General features: G+C 26.2%; 2 protein-coding genes across 2 annotated transcripts in view; both read right to left on the bottom strand.

Annotated features, from left to right (window-relative positions):
* Positions 1–5,061: 5,061 nt before the first annotated feature.
* Positions 5,062–6,601, bottom strand: LOC135923970 (jerky protein homolog-like). Its single transcript, XM_065459009.1, has 3 exons — positions 6,326–6,601; positions 5,343–6,281; positions 5,062–5,301 (listed from the first exon to the last, which is right to left on the bottom strand). The coding sequence occupies exons 2-3, from the start codon at positions 5,668–5,670 to the stop codon at positions 5,084–5,086; spliced, it is 546 nt and encodes a 181-aa protein (XP_065315081.1). The 5' UTR covers positions 5,671–6,281; positions 6,326–6,601; the 3' UTR covers positions 5,062–5,083.
* Positions 6,602–16,050: 9,449 nt separating this feature from the next.
* The window catches only part of LOC135924199 (uncharacterized), a 33,413-nt gene continuing 32,018 nt past the window's right edge, over positions 16,051–17,445 (bottom strand). Inside the window, exon 11 of the mRNA XM_065459247.1 lies at positions 16,051–16,183. Coding sequence (XP_065315319.1) covers positions 16,051–16,183 — 133 coding nt within the window. The remainder of the gene's footprint in view (positions 16,184–17,445) is intronic.

Here is a 17,445-nt window from a genome sequence, read left to right as displayed (position 1 = left end):
CTTTACGAGTAACGATTTTGAAAAATTTTGCAACAATTTTGGTATTAAACATGTGCTTACATCTGCTTATCACCAGCAATCCAATGGCCAGGTTGAACGCATGGTTAGAACGTTCAAAACACATATGAAAAGGAATATTAAAATAGACCCAGATATCGCACTTAGCAAATTTTTACTTAATTATAGAAATACGCGTAATGATACTACAGGAGTTACACCATCACAGAGAATGTTTAATCGAGATATTAGAATTAAATGGGACTTATTAAAACCGATGGAGGAGAAGGAGAATAAAATAAACGTTACTTTACCACGAAATAGAACTTTTTATGTAGGAGATTTTGTTTGGTATAAAATACAAGGGGATGATAAATGGTGCAAAGGTATTATCACACATAAAGAAAGTGATATGATGTTCCAAATTAAGACTGAGAAAGGTATTTTGAGGAGACATTTAGATCAAATAAGAATTAGAAACTGTTTTAACACAATTATTAACTATGACTCTAAGGATTCTTTTAAGGAGGGAAGTATGGATAAAAATATAAAAATTACTGATAATGATATAACACCTATCTTTAGACCTGTGCGAATTAAAAAAAAACCTGCTTATTTAAAAGACTATGTAACTTAAAATATAAAATAAATGTTAAATTGCATAAACTAAATTAAATATTAAAACGCTTATATTAAAACGCAAAAAATTAAAACGCTAAAAATATAACAATCTTATTGATTTATCATTCTTCATTTATTCTTATGATGAACTATTATTTCTTATTCGCAACTTATTTATGATAATAACAATTTTGGAAAAAATGATAATAACAATTGAGTACTATCAAACAAGCTATGATTAATGGAGACAATTTGCGATATGGATATCAAGCTTGTGATTAAACAAACCAACGTGCAAAATCGAATTGATCAAACCAACGATTGGGACAAGCCAACGTTATGATGATTTATGATACAACTTGATTACCAAAATGGTTAACCACTTGGACAACAAACTCTCTGTGTCTTCTCCGATGAAATTATCAGAAGAGGGAGAATGTTGCGTTATTCTAATTTCTTAATCTTATTATATATTTTTATAATCTAATTTTTTGTTATTTGTTATAATCTAATTTTATTTTATAAACGGCGTAACCTTACTTTTTTATATATTATTTTACTTTTTTGTATTTCGTTTTATATTCTAATTTATATTTTAGAAAATGTATATATACCTTTAGAAAAGAAAAAGAATGGAGTTAATAAAATATATTTTTTATTTAATAAAGTTAATATAACATATATATTATTCACCGGCACATATTCATGTTATTCTACAAAATATTTATGATATTTTATTGAAAATTTACATGTAAACCACTATGAACATTCTAGGTAATATTATAACAGTACGACGACTTCTATTTTAAAATATAGGTTTTGGATTATGTTTTCTTCAGAAGATAATGGAGTTTATTAAAATCTAACTACAGAATAGATAATAGCTAAACATATGTAAAATGACAATTACAATATTATATATATAACACATCTCCATACTTAATTAATATATTTTAACAATTTAAAAATTATAATTCTACAATCAAGCGTTTGGTCGGATGACGTAGGCGCTGTGACTGCTTCGATTTTAGACTAGCTGTTGAATCTATTCTTAATAGTTCGTTTATTGTTGATTGATCCCAGCCTGATATGTTTTCCATATAGTTTTTTTCTATCTCATTCAGGTCTTGTGTCATCACTTCTTTTACTTTCTTTTCTGAACCCTCAATTTCCTACTCAATTCTCCATTGTAACTGGTCAGCTTGCTTTCAAAACTCTGGATTCAGGCATTGTCTTATGAGAACTATATTCATTCCACTTTACAATGGACATTTCTCTCCATACCAGCTCTAACTGATTTCTTATTCAAACTGGTTTTTCCTTTTGGGATTCTTGTTTCTTTTTATTCCTATCATGTTATTCCACACTCTTTATTTTATTTTCTTTAATCTCATTTATTGGATTTTATCTCATCTCAACCAATCTAAATTAGTTTTTAAATTCCTTCCAAACATTACCTTAGCTGATCTTTCATTATTTCTCTTGACTCATTCATCGCCTCTTTTGAGGCCTAATATTTTGAGGCGTAATATTTTCCACTTATTTAATAGTACGTTCAACCTGTCCATTAGATTTACGAGAGCATGGTATTGCATCGATTATTTATTTTCTGGTTTGCAAAAATTTCTAAGCTCCGTCGAAATCTGCGGTCCATTATCAGAAACCTGCTGACTAGGAGTTGCAAATCTTGCAAACCAACACCCCAAGTTAGATTCAGCTGTGGTAGATTTCAGTAATTAAGCCTCCACTCATTTAAAAATAAATACTGAACAATAAAACTAATCAACTGTCTTGAAAATCGAATGTAACCCCTTCCACGGATTTCTGGAATATGCTAAGAGTATAACGGTATTTCTACAATTTCAGATAGTGTTGTCTGACATCCCCGAGAATATACTAAGTTATAACGCTATTTATACAATTCCTGATCGTGTTGCTTGACATCCCTACATTTTAATATTAATATATCTGTATACTTAGAAAGTTTACATAATTCTAAGTCTACTAGGAAATTGTATTATTTGTTTTAGCAGTCTACTACGTCTTGTAACCTTAATTCGATTATAAAATATTGTATTGATTTTCTTGGATAGTTTAATTGCAATTTTTACAAAATCTTTAAAATTTAATTCTCTCAATTTCTTTGGAAATTATATATCTCTCCAACTCATCTAATCTCTCAATACCAAAATAAGCCAAGTAAACTTTAAGTTTATCGTCCTTATCTGGTATGTCCTATTACCTAAAAGCACCTCTATATACATATTAGAGGGTAAATACGTTTTAGGCAAGTATAACTAAATATCAATTTAACTTTTGAAAATTGTAAGTTAATTATATTCATATTATATTTTAAAGTTTAGATCAACAAATATTAAATTAATATAAATATTATAATCAATTTAATGTATTTATTAATCCAAAACTAGGTGCATTTTATTTTAATCTATATATATTTCCCATTAACATATGGTGCAAATTTCATTTCTATAATAATTCTTAATGATATCTTGAAATATTGACTTTAATAATGGAGTTCGTTATAAGCTAACTGTAAAACATCATGATAGCGAAAGAGACATAAAATTTATATCACAAACACAACATCCTTTATAACAGAAGTCTTTAGATTTAATTTTTTTTTGTTTTATTTAATTGATTCTCTAGTTGTAAATGAAACCCTCAGGAGTTTAGGGAATTAGGTCTCACATGAATCTATTTAATTTTAGGCGTTGCTAAACATTTATATATATTATTTTTTAACGGGATACATTTTTTCATGAATATATTGGTAATTTTTCCAAAATTATAAACATTTCTTATGGCTACTTATAATATTTCAATTTTAAAGTTTAATGAAGAAGATATTAAGGCCTGTATTTTTCATAAAGAAGTATTCGTAGGCAAGGTTTAGGAGGCAAAAATATTATGTGCGCAACGGTTGTGAATGATAAACATATTTATTTTCTTAAATCTTTCAATTATGACAACTCCACACGGTGTTTTCATAAACCAAGTAATTGACAGATTATTTATCTTCATTTATCCTTTGAGGAGGCAGTGTTAGAAGATTTTTCGTAATTAAAAGAACGGGAGTCCAGCCTCCCATAATAATTTAGTCCTCCAAATATATTGTAAATTATGGCTTTATACTTTGTTATAATAAAAAAATTATTATTATTTCACAATTACAGTCAAAACCGTTTAATTGCGAAAGCTTGGGGCCGAAATATTTAAAAATTTCGCAATTATCCGATTTTTCGCAATTATACGATTAAAATTCAACAATTTATTTATTAAAAATCAGTTTGTGTTTTTTATAAAGATATTTATCATCTATATATACTTTAATCATATAAGCCATCAAACTTTGCAATAAATACAATTTTTAGTTAATGTAACCAACTATATATTTTAATTTGAATAAGTTATGTAACGAATAAAAAAACTAAATTTTAAAAATTTATCTTATTTGTTGAAACATATGATCATAGCTTTTTTTTCTTCCCACCAAAAATCCTAGCAGGCCTGGCCCTAAACCTTGGCCGGGGTAGAGGGTTTAGTTCCTCATAAATTATTTTCTTGGTAAAGGTTTGTAGGTATCCTGAGAAAAAAATCGGCTTAATTATATGAAGGATAGGCCTTCATATAATTCACGTTCGTTCATTTTGGGCAGGTCTGTGACCAACGTGCAAGATAAGATAAGATAATCCTATATTTTTATCGTCAATTCATCAAGTTATTATTTTATAAAAAGTATTCAATTAATTTAAATCAATCAAATATTATTTAAATATCTGAAGCACTTGACAGTAATGTGATATATACATTTATATTTTCCTTAGATCTAGACATGATTATAGACAGAAAGGAACAAAGAAAACCAGACTTTTAATTATAAAATGATTGCAATTATTTATGTATTAGCATTATAGTTGTTAATAAATTATTTTTTATTGAATAAAATTATTTCAAATTAAATTTGTTTACTTGATTTTATCTCATTTTTTATTTAAGATATGTAAGAATTAAAGCAAAAAAAAGTTTTTGTGGAAGATAATAACATTTTTTCCTTTACAATACCCTAATATTTATTTCCAATAATTTTAACTACTTTTGTCATTTTACCTTCATTAAATTTACTGAAATATAATTTTACACAAATATATTATCACTTTTTAAATTCTAATTTATTATTAAAGCCAAATTTTAAAATATTTTGCCTAAAAAACTGGAAACAAAAGATTAATATAAAAGAATTTAAGTTTATTAAGTGTTTTGTTTTCATTCACATGATATTTGATTTAAAATCCTGTGCCTATTCAAATCTTATGAATTCTAATATTATAAATGTAAATGTATTAACAGACCATGCTGGAATGAAAGTTTATTAATGCTTTGTTAACATTTATTCTAACTAATTTTATTATACATGGATCACAATTATTATAAAGTAATGTAAAATTTAATAAAAATATTTTGTGATAAGAGTTTGGCTAAACTCTGGAGTAAATAATTCTTTTTCCACAATATTCTCTAGCTTTCTTAGTGAATCTTGATCCCTTAGATGTTCATGAGCATATTCAAGAAAAGTATAATAACCTTTAAGAGCCTGATTTTTTGTAATTAAATGATCAGATATCTCTAGGTTCCCTTCGTCATTCTCGGAGCTTTCATAACCTTCTATTAAAAATAAGATTAATTAAAATTTTAAGTAATTAAACTTTCCAACTCTAATCTTATCTGATTACAAATATCCTGATCATCCAAAATTCCATGGCAACTAGCATCATCATCGTGTAACGCATATTCTTCAAATATGGGATCAAATTCATCTTCTTCGTTGTCAGTTAGTGCTATATCATCCTCCGATTCCCAATCAAATGCCATAGACTTATCAAAAAATTTAGCTTCAATAAAACATTTTATGATTGTGGTACTTGTCACCTCACCCCATGCAAATTTTATAAGATAGAGGCTATCATAGAGTGTAGATCTTTTATAAAAAGAGCTGGTGTCATTTCCTTCCATCAATGTTATCATTTTTCTCATGATACCCTATCTATAATGACATTTAAAGGATCTAATTGCACCCATGTCCAAAGGTTGAATTAATGATGCTATATTTGCTGGTAAAAAAATTAATTTTATATTGTTAAATGTTAATTTTGCTTTGTGACAAGATGCATTGTAACAAAACAATAAAATTTTCTTCATTAATAAGGAATCCCATTCTTTTAGGATATCTTCAAAAGTTGAGGTTGTCATCCAGCTGATTTTATTGGAGTAGTATTTTACTGGTAATTTTTTATTTTTAAAGCACCTAGGGTTTTTAAATTTCCCTACAACATATAACTTTTTATCAGATCCATCCCCATTTATGATAAATAGAACTGTGACCTTTTCCTTGTCTGGTTTGAAGCCCAGTGGTTGAGTTCCACTAAATTCCATTGTGCCCTTTGGTAATGCTCGGTAGTATAGTCCTGTCTCATCACAATTGTAAATATTACTCCTTTGATAATCTTTAATCAGAGATGGGAGTGTATTTCTGCTCCATTCATTTGCATTAATAATATCTGCACTCCCCTTTTCATTGCAAACATTATGAAAATTTATATTCTGTCTTTTCCTAAATCTCTGCAACCAGCTGCTAGTAGGAATGCCTATAATTTATATATATATATTATTTAAAAAAACTTATAATTACCTTCATTGAATGTTTGGCTAAAAAATATAACTTTTTCTAACATCACTGGCTTATTAGACTGCAATTTTTACTTCGCATTTGGGTAAACCAAATCAATAAAGCTGCTTCTGTCTTTGGGTAACAACTCATTCTAACTCTTTTAGTTGTAGGAGGTTTATTCCTTAGAAATTGTGAGCATATATTTTCTTTATTCGTTATTAAACGGTAGATTGTCGAGATGTGGCAATTGTAATTTGATGCTAATTGTGTTTTTGATGTAGTATTTAATTTATCAATTATTTCTTTTTTATGCTTCAGGGTTAATGTATGGAATGTTTTTTTTACCATTTTTATATTAATTTCTGGCGTGGTAATAAATGAATGAATGAATGGAAAAAGGTTAAATAAAAAAAATGATGAATAATTTTTTTCGATAAATTTTTTTTATTTTTTCACTTATCCGATTAAATTAACGTTATTGTCATATAAATGGGACCTGAAAAATTTTGCAATTATCCGATATTTCGCAATTAACCGATTCGCAATTATAAATGTAATTTAACATTATACCATAGTAATTATTATCAAAATCGCGTGGTTTTTTCGTATTTAAAAGTTTTTGCACTTAAGCGATATGCAATTAAACGGTTTTGACTGTATTTATATTTGCCAGTAAATATTGCATGTTTTCATTTATTAACTAATTCATTTACAATATTGTTGTAGCAGTTAGAAAAAAGAAGAAATAAATTTAATATAATATACTAAATGTCAGTCAATTTTTCTGACATGAACAATTAATTTTTTCTTGGGGATGGGGAGTTGAAAGGAGTGATCAGATGGGGTTGCGTGGAAAAACAATGGATGTGCCTTTGTGTGCCTCTTGGGATGGAGAAGACATGGAAGCTGGAATCAATTCATATTTTATATAGTTTTGACATTATTATTACATTTGATGACTGTTTATATTATTAAATAGTTTATGATCTATTATTGAATAAAGTGGACTTTTACAATATAGAATTTTGCAGTTAAGAGTATCGTATTTTTCTAAAATATTTATTCTGTAATTGTTGGAAGGGATTTAAATTGCAAGTTGAGTATAGGAAGGGTGAGCCGTTTAACCACTACTAAAAACCTTCCACCATTACTAATTTCTCGTTCAGAAGAACCCGAGTTTCTGGAATTTCCAATATTTTTCTAGATAATATTGACAGCTTTGATAAATCCTTTTATTGTCATTTTCATCAAAGTATAGTAAGATATCCATTTGAAATATACCCTCTAGTCAAGTAAGATATTTAAGTAAAAAGTGAAACCATTAATAATAAATAAAAAAAAGTAATTTAAATTAATTGTTTATAAATAGTAAACTTATACTAAATTAAGTAGCCCAAAATCTTGCTTAAATTATATAAAAACTCGTTATTTTAAGATTTAAATATTTTGTTATGTCATTAGGTAATGCTCTTCTCTGTAACAGCCACATCTTCCCATCTGTAGTTGTTTATTTTGGCGTGGAGGCTATGGCTATCTATTTCAAACATTTCATTTATGATTTAATATTGCTTACTTACTTAAGGTCTGCATTGCGTGGGTTTTTAGCCAGCCCGCCCATGGCCGCCCAATATAAGTGGGCGGGCAGGCGGGTTAAAAAATTTACAACTTTTATTTATTAAATCTTTGAAGTAAACATAAAAATATATGCTCCCTTAAATTTCAACATTTTTGCTACCAAAATAACGATAACTGATGATGCTTTCAGTGGAAGAAATTAATTAGGTAAAATATATATCAAAAACATTGGATTTGATTTGCATGGATAAATATAATATCAAAGTGGATGAAAATCTAATTTTACGCGTTTATCCCCCAAAAGCAAAGAGAATTCAATTAAGTTATTTTTCTTATTTTATTCTCGTTATTTTTTCATTTTATTTGGTTATATTTTTTTTCGTATTATTTGGATTTTTGGTTATGTTTTTTGTGTTTTTTTATAAAAAAAAATAATGGAAGATTTTGGACATGTTTCATAATTTTATTAATTCGCGAAGTATAAATTTTTAGGTTTTTTCCAAACCCTTAGGACACAGTCTTAAAAAAATTTTTGATGTAATAATTCAAAAGATTTTTATATGACAGTATTTTAATTTTTATTAAAATATATAATTATCTATATATAAATTAAATTTTATGGCAAAGTTTTAACACTCATTTATAATTTGAGAAAGTGAGTATTTACAGTGGTGTAGTCAGGATTAATCCAAGGGGGGGGGGGTTTAAATTTTTTTTGGAGGGCTTCGCTCCCAATCCTCATTTTAAGAATTTACAAATATTTTGTTAGTGTCTAACCACTATAAGAGTCAGTATAAATGAAAAAAAATATTAGTAACAAAATTTTGATTTACGATTAATAAGCGATTGAAAGCATTATTCTGAAAATTTATCAATGTTTAGTCACTTGTAAATTAATTATTCTGTTTAGAAAGAAAAAATAATCGCCCCCCCCCCCCCAAACCTCCTATTTTTTTTTTATGATCACTCAATATATCTTATTCTATGATAAAAAAAAATATTTTAATAAATTTTTGCATATAACAAAATTTTGCAGAGAATTTCATTTAGATTTTATTTATTTAAAATACTTTTATAAATAACACCCCTTTATTTAACTATGTATTTATTTTAATGATAATATACAATAAAATAAATTTCAAAATGTATAAATTTTATACAGATATTTTAAAAAAATATAATTACAATAAAATATAAGTAATTCTTGAACGGTATTCAAAAATATATAATTCAACAATTATAATTAATACAAAAATAGTATAAATAAAAATATGTAAATATTATGACTTAGAATTCATTATAATTAATTTTTGTATATAAAAATTTTATGACTAAGAACATATTATAATCATATTGCAATTTTATGATTTGAATTTATAAAGAGAGGCCTACTTTTCTCTAAGATTTGGCTAATTCATCTAGAATCAAATTTTTATCTAGAATATTCTCCTTATAAATATTTAATATGGCTAATCCATTTAAACGGTTTTCACCGGTGCTATTTTAAATAGATTTTGAACCTGTTCAAAGTTGAAAAAGACCTTTCATTAGTGCAGGTACTAATCGGTAAGGTAGCTAAAATAAAAAGCAATCTTTTGATATTAGACAGGAAATCTAAAATGCAATTACAGATAGAAAGAACCTGCAAAGCATTTTTGGTCTCAAAGAGTACTCTATTCTGTCAAGATTTTTATACCAAAATTCGACATCACGAAGTAACTTATCATACGATCTTGATAAATAATCAGAATAAAACTCTGAGTATTTCTTAATATCCTCTCGCGTTTCAAGTGTATATAGACTCAACCGGCAAAAGAAAATAAAAGCTGTTTAAAATAAAATTGTGACTAATAAATCTTTCCTTTAATTGAAATAAAAAGGTATCAATAAGGGGAATAAAAATATTTATTTTATAAAAATTCTCACTCGTAGATGCATCAATATTTAAGCGATTGGACTCTCTAGAAACTACTCTACGTTTAAAAATTTCAATCCCAAACATATTAGCGATCTCCCTTTCTCATATTTACCAAAATAAACGATTTTTCTTTTATTTAAAATTTATAAAAAATAAATTAAAATTTTTAAAACTATTTAATTAGTTTAACAATTTTATTATTAAATTTATAAATATCTAATTTAACTATGCCAGAAAATATTTACAATATATCTTTATTGTTATTTATTATTTTATATATAATTTTTAATATATATCAGAGACCTGCAGAGGTACCATTTGCACGGCCTGGCCCGGATTTTTTTTTAAAAATTTTTTACGGCCTGGTCCGGGTTTAAAAATTTTAGGCCCGGCCCAGCTGTTGAAAAAAATAAGAAATAAATTTAATATAATATACTAAATGTCAGTCATTTTCTGACATGATGATTAATTTTCCTTGGGGATGGGAGTTGAAAGGAGAACTACAGATGTTCCTTTGTGTCCTTTGTGTGGAGAAATGGATGTCAGAAGCGTAATGATGATCAATAGGAATAGTATGAAAATGTATTTTGTATAATTTTTGCTTACTTATATTTGTATGACTATGAATTTTTATTTTATGAATTTTTGTATTATTAAATAAATAATTTAAAGGGGTTTTTGTAGTGCATTTGTTTCTGTTACTGTTATAAATTTCAGATTAAGTATTGGCAGGGAGGAAAGTAAGGGGTTTTTACACCTGATATTTAAAAATAAAATTTTTGAACCAGGCCCGGATTTAAAAAAAAAATTTTTTTTAGGCCCGGCTAGGAATTTTTTAAAATTTTTCACCAGGTATATACAAAAAATTCATCTATTCGGTATTTTATCATATTTTTCGGCGAGTATTATCATTTAATAAGGAAGCATATTAGCTGATGTTGTTAATCGGCACGTTTTCAGCCGATTTTTAAAAACGTCGAATATATGTCTAGACCTTTGCTCCTTCCATGAACAAAATTTTCAGGCTGGCGTAATATTTTTTTGCATAAAATACTGTTAGCCGTTTTTAAAAATCGGCTCAAAACGAGCTGTTTAACAACACTACCATATTTTATTTTTTTTATTCTAAACAGATATTTAGTATATTTATTACAAATTGATACTATAAAAAATTTGTGTAAATAATATTTTGAGAATATACTATATTAATTGTATTTATAAAAAAAATAAAACTGATATTTTAATTAACAATAAATATAACGTATATTATATAATAATGGATTTATTACCTATTATCCTTTGCGTATTTATTCCATGGCAGGAAAACTATTTATATTATGTAATAGATACTATGAGTGTTAGCTAGTGTTAACTTTCACCCAACATTATATTAATCATAACTATATATAATCATTATAACCATATCTAATTGACGATTATAATAATTCATGTTGTATAAATTTTTTAAATTTTCAGGCCCGGTTCGGCCCGGGTATATTTTAAAAATTTAAAATACGGTGCTGCCCGTGTACCCGGGCCGGGCTTAGGGCCGGGCCAGCAGGTCTCTGATATATATTGTTAAGCCATATTAAAAATATATTTCATTTTGATTCGTATAAATTATTTTATAAATTGAAACCGTTTTTTAATAAAATTATTCGCAATAAAAATTTTTTTCTTTTTTTCGGAGGTTAGAGGGGGGGAGTTGAAACCCCCCCCCCCCCCTTCCTTATCTACGCCACTGAGTATTTATAATTAGATATAATTTCAATCATGATTAGTAAATTCAGAGCTAGCGAGGTTTGCTAAATAACATTACATTATTCAATATGATGCTAAAATACAAATCTAATAGAATTACAAATGGTCCTGCATTTTATAATATGTACAAACTTCGATAAATTTTTTATATGTCCAAAATGTTTATTAAATTAACTAAATTAAGTTTCAATTTTTTTAATATAATTAGCTTCAATTTAAAAGTATTATAACAATGAAATTATTATATTCGTATCCTTATTAATAAATAAAAATGTATTTCAAATTATTATAACCTAGAAATCCGATGGTTTAGGAAGCCCATTGAAGTGGTTAGCCCTACCCCGCTATTAGGGTTTGTTTTTCTTTGCTTTTATGGTTAATGTTTTCTAATATTTAATTTCTTATTATATCAAATACAAATACTGCATTATTTTTATTTAAAAAACAATTGACTATGTTCTGCTATCTAGCCTAGAGGTCTGCATTGGGCGGGTTATTGAACCAAAAGCCCGCCCATCCAATGTTTAAAAAAAATTTTAACCCGCCCGCCCATAGTTTTAAAAAAAATATATACCCGCTCGCCCCGCCCATTTGTCTAAAATTCCTTACCCGCCCGCCCACTAAAATTTTTTACCCTCTCGCCCATTATTTATAAAAAAATTTTTACCCAAGCCTGCTTATAAAATTTAATTATGGTCATTCTTTCATTTTTTTAAGCATCTAATAAAAATATTTCAGCATTACACCTCTATAAAAAGTTTATAATTTAGGAAATTAATATAAGTATAAAAATAATCAATGTAAATTATGGACAATTTATTTGATCAAATTGAATATTTATGAAAAAAATATAAATGTAAAATTAATATTAAATGTATATAAATTATTTATTATTTTTTTAGATATATTTTCTTTATTCATAATAAAATTTTAAAAAAATTAAAATATATTTTTTTATTAAAAATTATGTTATAAAAAATAAAATTTATATATTATATAATAAAATAAAAATGTAAAAAGAAATTATAAAGATAAACAGGTTAGGGTACCTTTTCAGGGGCAATTATTTTTGTTATTTTTTAATGTTATTTTTTGTTATTTTTTTATGCGATTTTTTGTTATTTTTTTATGCGATTTTTTTTATGTAATTTTTTTATGAAAACTATTGTTTTTATGTTATTTTTTTATGATTGGTTCATTTTCTTATTGGTTAATTTTTTATTTAAGATATCTTTAAATTAATATATCTTTTTTTATTTAAGATATTTTAAAATAATTTTTTCTAAAATTTAAAATTCGTACAATTATTTAAAGGAAGTGATGGGGGCAAATAAGGGGGAAGGCTAGGGGTAAGGGGTAAAATTATTAGATTATGTACAATGCGGGTAGGCTTGGGGTTAAATTTTTGATAGATGAAACTTCGCTATTTAAAATTTATTTGGTTGATTCTTTCTATACAAACTTAATATGATTTCTTCTAAACAAACTTAATACGATTCCTTCTATACAAACTTAATATGATTCCCTCTATACAAACTTAATATGATTCCTTCTATACAAACCTAATATGATTCCTTCTATATAAACTTAATATGAATCCTTCTATACAAACTTAATATGATTCCTTCTATACAAACTTAATATGAATAATTTTTTCTAAAATTTGTATAAAGAATATAATTTTTTTAGTGATAACACTATAATTAAAGGAAGATTCCAAAAATAAATAAAATTTAAGCATAACAATCGAAATAATTTATTCATTAAATTGAAATATACTATTAAAATTTATACAATCATTAATAAAATGAATAAAAACATCAAAACGATTTAATAATCTATATTTTCGAAAATATCTATATTCAAGAAGATATTCATGAATATTATCCATATCCCCATGTCTTTTATAATTTGCCTTTAGATCCCGCCACAGCCTCTCGACTTTTTGAGTGTGGATCGATCTGTCATTTGGATCAACAAAATTTTGCGAATGGTTGATCCGATAGTGGAAATAGTTTGAACTTTCTAGCCGATTATATCTAAGATAAATATATTTACATTTATCACCACTTTTGCTTTATTGAAAAAATAAATTCACATACCCTAACCACGAGTAAGTCATTATCGTGGAATCTTGCATAACATTATCTTTAACCACACGATAGGTGGTATCTTGATCTCTTGTTGTGGTGGCACTTAAAAATTTCTCATTTGTTTCCCGACATATACCACCAATAATCCATATAGCCTCGGAAGTCAAATGCCGACCACTGTTATATTTACGCTTCCATACATGAGTTTCATCAATTTCAATAATTATGGCCAGGCCCCCCGATCTTTGAATGATTCGAGGCTATTTGGAATCCACATACCTTTCGAAATTTTTTAAACCTATATAAGTGAAGTAAAAAACCATATTATACTTTTTACCATCTTGAAATTGCCTTCTTATCATAATCTAACTCTTTCGAAGCAGTTAAAATTTTATAACGGCCTAAAAATAATTTTGTTTAATATTTTTTAAAGAATTGGTACTTATGTACAAGTACACTAGTCTTAAAAATCTCCCAACATCATGAATTCCTTCAAAAATGGAATCTAAAAATTCGTCATTTATGATATATATATATATATATATATATATTAATATTACCTTTTTATATTGAATACGATCTACGACACCTACTGCATCGATATCGTAAACTCTTATTGTTTTTTTCAACCCGCATTACGGAATTGCAACAGGTATGTTGTATTCCAGGCGGTATAAATTGATTATTTAGACAAAAATCATAAGCTTTCTCATCATTTTGAGTATAAACACCAACTTCAAAAATATTCATTTTAAAAAAAATGGAAGGAATTATATAATATATATTGGAACTAAAAAAAAGGGAACCAAAAAAAGATTTATACCAAAAAAAAAATTAAAAATGGAAAGTTTCGTCTACCAAAAATCTTACCCCTTATTTGCCCCCATCACTTCCTTTAAATAATTGTACGAATTTTAAATTTTAGAAAAAATTATTTTAAAATATCTTAAATAAAAAATTAACCAATAAGAAAATGAACCAATCATAAAAAAATAACATAAAAACAATAGCTTTCATAAAAAAATTACATTAAAAAAAAATCGCATAAAAAAATAACAAAAATAATTGCCCCTGAAAAGGTACCCTAACCGATAAACAATTATTACTAAAATAAAATAATACAATGCAGATTGCAAACCCAAAAGAAGGAAATTTTAAGAGAAAAGTTTTATTACATTCCCATAAAAGAAATTTTTAATAGACAAAAATGTTTATTTATTTAAGGAAAAAAGTTTTATTGTTATGTTTATTTTTATTACTTAATATAGTTAGGTAAATGTTCTCCGCTTAAAAAAAACGATTGGTATAATAAAAAAAGAAATATTGTTATAGATCATTTAAACAATTATTTTTTTTAGTTTGTTTTTGAACAAAAATTTTAAATTTCCTTAACCCGCCCGCCCATTGTTTAAATTTCTTAACCCGCCCACCCAGCCCGCCCATAGTTTCAATTTTTTTTTAACCCGCCCGCCTGCCCATTTTCGAAATTTTTTTTACCCGCCCATCCGCCCACCCACTTAGATGGGCGGGCTGAAACCCCGCCCAATGCAGACCTCTACTAGCCCTCCATTTATTAAATAATTAAATGATATGTATAATAAAATAAAATTTTCGTTTTTTAAATAGCCCATTTTATCACATGCCCTAGAGTTATTACACATCTTATATTATTTTTTACTGGTAATTTAATTATTGCAACTTACAAGGTAAGGTTGTTAAAATAAGGCACTACCCTTTTTAATAGTTAAAATGTTAAAAGTACCCTTGCTACTTTTAACATTTGACTTGTCAAAGAAATCATTTTTAATACAAATTTTTAACGTAATTATAATTAGCATTGTTTTACTTAAATAACTAAATTCAAAGAGAGGTTTAATACATTTTTGACATCACTGGAGGATCTAATATCTAAAATAAGGGATTGGTTACAATGAAAAGGCTAGAATAGATGTTATTTAAAATTGATATATATTAAATAAAAAGACTATTAGACTGATGAGTCCTTTAAACTCAATTATGAAGGATGTATCGTTTTTAAGCCAATTTTTAAGAACAGATAAAGAGGATGGAATCTCTCCACTTAAATGACAGATGGGCTCTTATTGAACTCTAGTCGGCAGTATCATATAATAGCGACAGATATATTAATTCGACTCTGAAGGTTATTTTCTCCAATTCGTTAAGAGTATTATTACATTTTTATCATTTTTATATCTTACACCGATTTTTAATAAGTTAGTGCAATATTATACAAAAAAATATTAATTTATCGAAGATTATTACTAAAAGTAAAAGGTAAATATTCCCCACCCCCATATATTTGGGTAAATTATGAAAATGATACGAAATTTAACAAATAAGTAGTTGGATTTTATTTTATTAAAATAATATTTAGTCCTTCAAATTGACGTGTTTTCTTTATTCATTCTCATAGCAAAATTTTCTAAATTGATTTGGACTTCAAATTCGTTGTTTCTTTTATCAATTTTAGAAATGTCATTTAATATAGCCTTAATTTCATCTTGATAATTTCTTTTAAAAAAAAATATAAATGTATACAAATAAAAATTAAAGTATATTAAATATTTTAGCCCATGTTCAGGTTCAAATTGAGATTTAAATTAATTCTGTTTGGGTTCAGGTTTAGCAAAGTAGGGGTTTAGAGTTGGTTAAGACAGGCTCCTTCCAATTTTTTCAAATTTTTATATATAGATTTATCTTGTTTATATTTCAAAATATTACAACATTAGCTTATTCAATATGTTTAAAAATCGACTAACAAAATAATCATCATATTTAAATTTAAAATATTATCTATATTAAAATTCTAAGATGTAAAATATGACATTATACCTCTATTTAAAAAATAAAGCAATTAATTAAAATAATTTTCAATAATATTGATTAAAGATCCTATGATAATATAAATTTCAATGAATAAAATGATCTTTCCACACTGATTTGTGTGGCTAGAACTGCTAGGACCAACCAATAAAGTTTAAAAATTCAAATTATTATTTTTTCATTCTTTCCCAATATTTAATTATATCCTCTTCCTCATCTTGATTCTATCTTGAAGCCAAATATCGAATAAGAAGGCAAATATATGAAAAATGATATCGATTATCATTTAGAATTAGATTTAAAACAACAAATAAATAATAATCCAACTTAAGAAACGTGTTTCTATGTTTCTTTCTCACTTTGCTCACTCGTAATGTTCTCAATTATTTTCCATTTTTTCTGCCTACTTTTTTTATTATTTCATTAAAAGATGAATTCACATCATTTCATTTCCTTAACATAATTGAATTTCTGCATTCTACCCCATAAAATAATTAGATGATTTTTTCTAGAAATTTTTCTACTTTTGATATTAGATTTGAACATAGAATATAGAAATTCACAGCAGAAAATATATTATTTCTAAGATAGTAGGTTTACATATTATCATCAATTTTACTCCATTAATTTATTATTTAATGGTAATTTTTATCCAAATTTGATAAATCTTGACAAAATTTTAAATCCATTGTAGAACTAGTTTTTAATCTATGAAAAACCAGGATTAGTCCTAAAAAATTTTAACTTTTAAAAGTTTTAAACTGCAATAATTCTGAATTTTTTCGACATGTAATCCCATAAACATTAGAATGTTTATTGTTTTATTACAAAAGTATTTTTGTGTCTGAACCAACAGATTTTAAAATAAGCTCATATTTATAATATATTGGCTGAACAATAAGTAACGGTTGAATATGAATAATAGCAAAAATGGTGTAAAACTTATATAA

The sequence above is a fragment of the Gordionus sp. m RMFG-2023 genome, chromosome 2, assembly GCF_954871325.1.
Source record: "Gordionus sp. m RMFG-2023 chromosome 2, tfGorSpeb1-WG-v2, whole genome shotgun sequence".
Taxonomy (NCBI): domain Eukaryota; kingdom Metazoa; phylum Nematomorpha; class Gordioida; order Chordodea; family Parachordodidae; genus Gordionus; species Gordionus sp. m RMFG-2023.
Note: the sequence above shows the minus strand (reverse complement) of the source record. Positions and strands in the feature narration are given on the sequence as shown.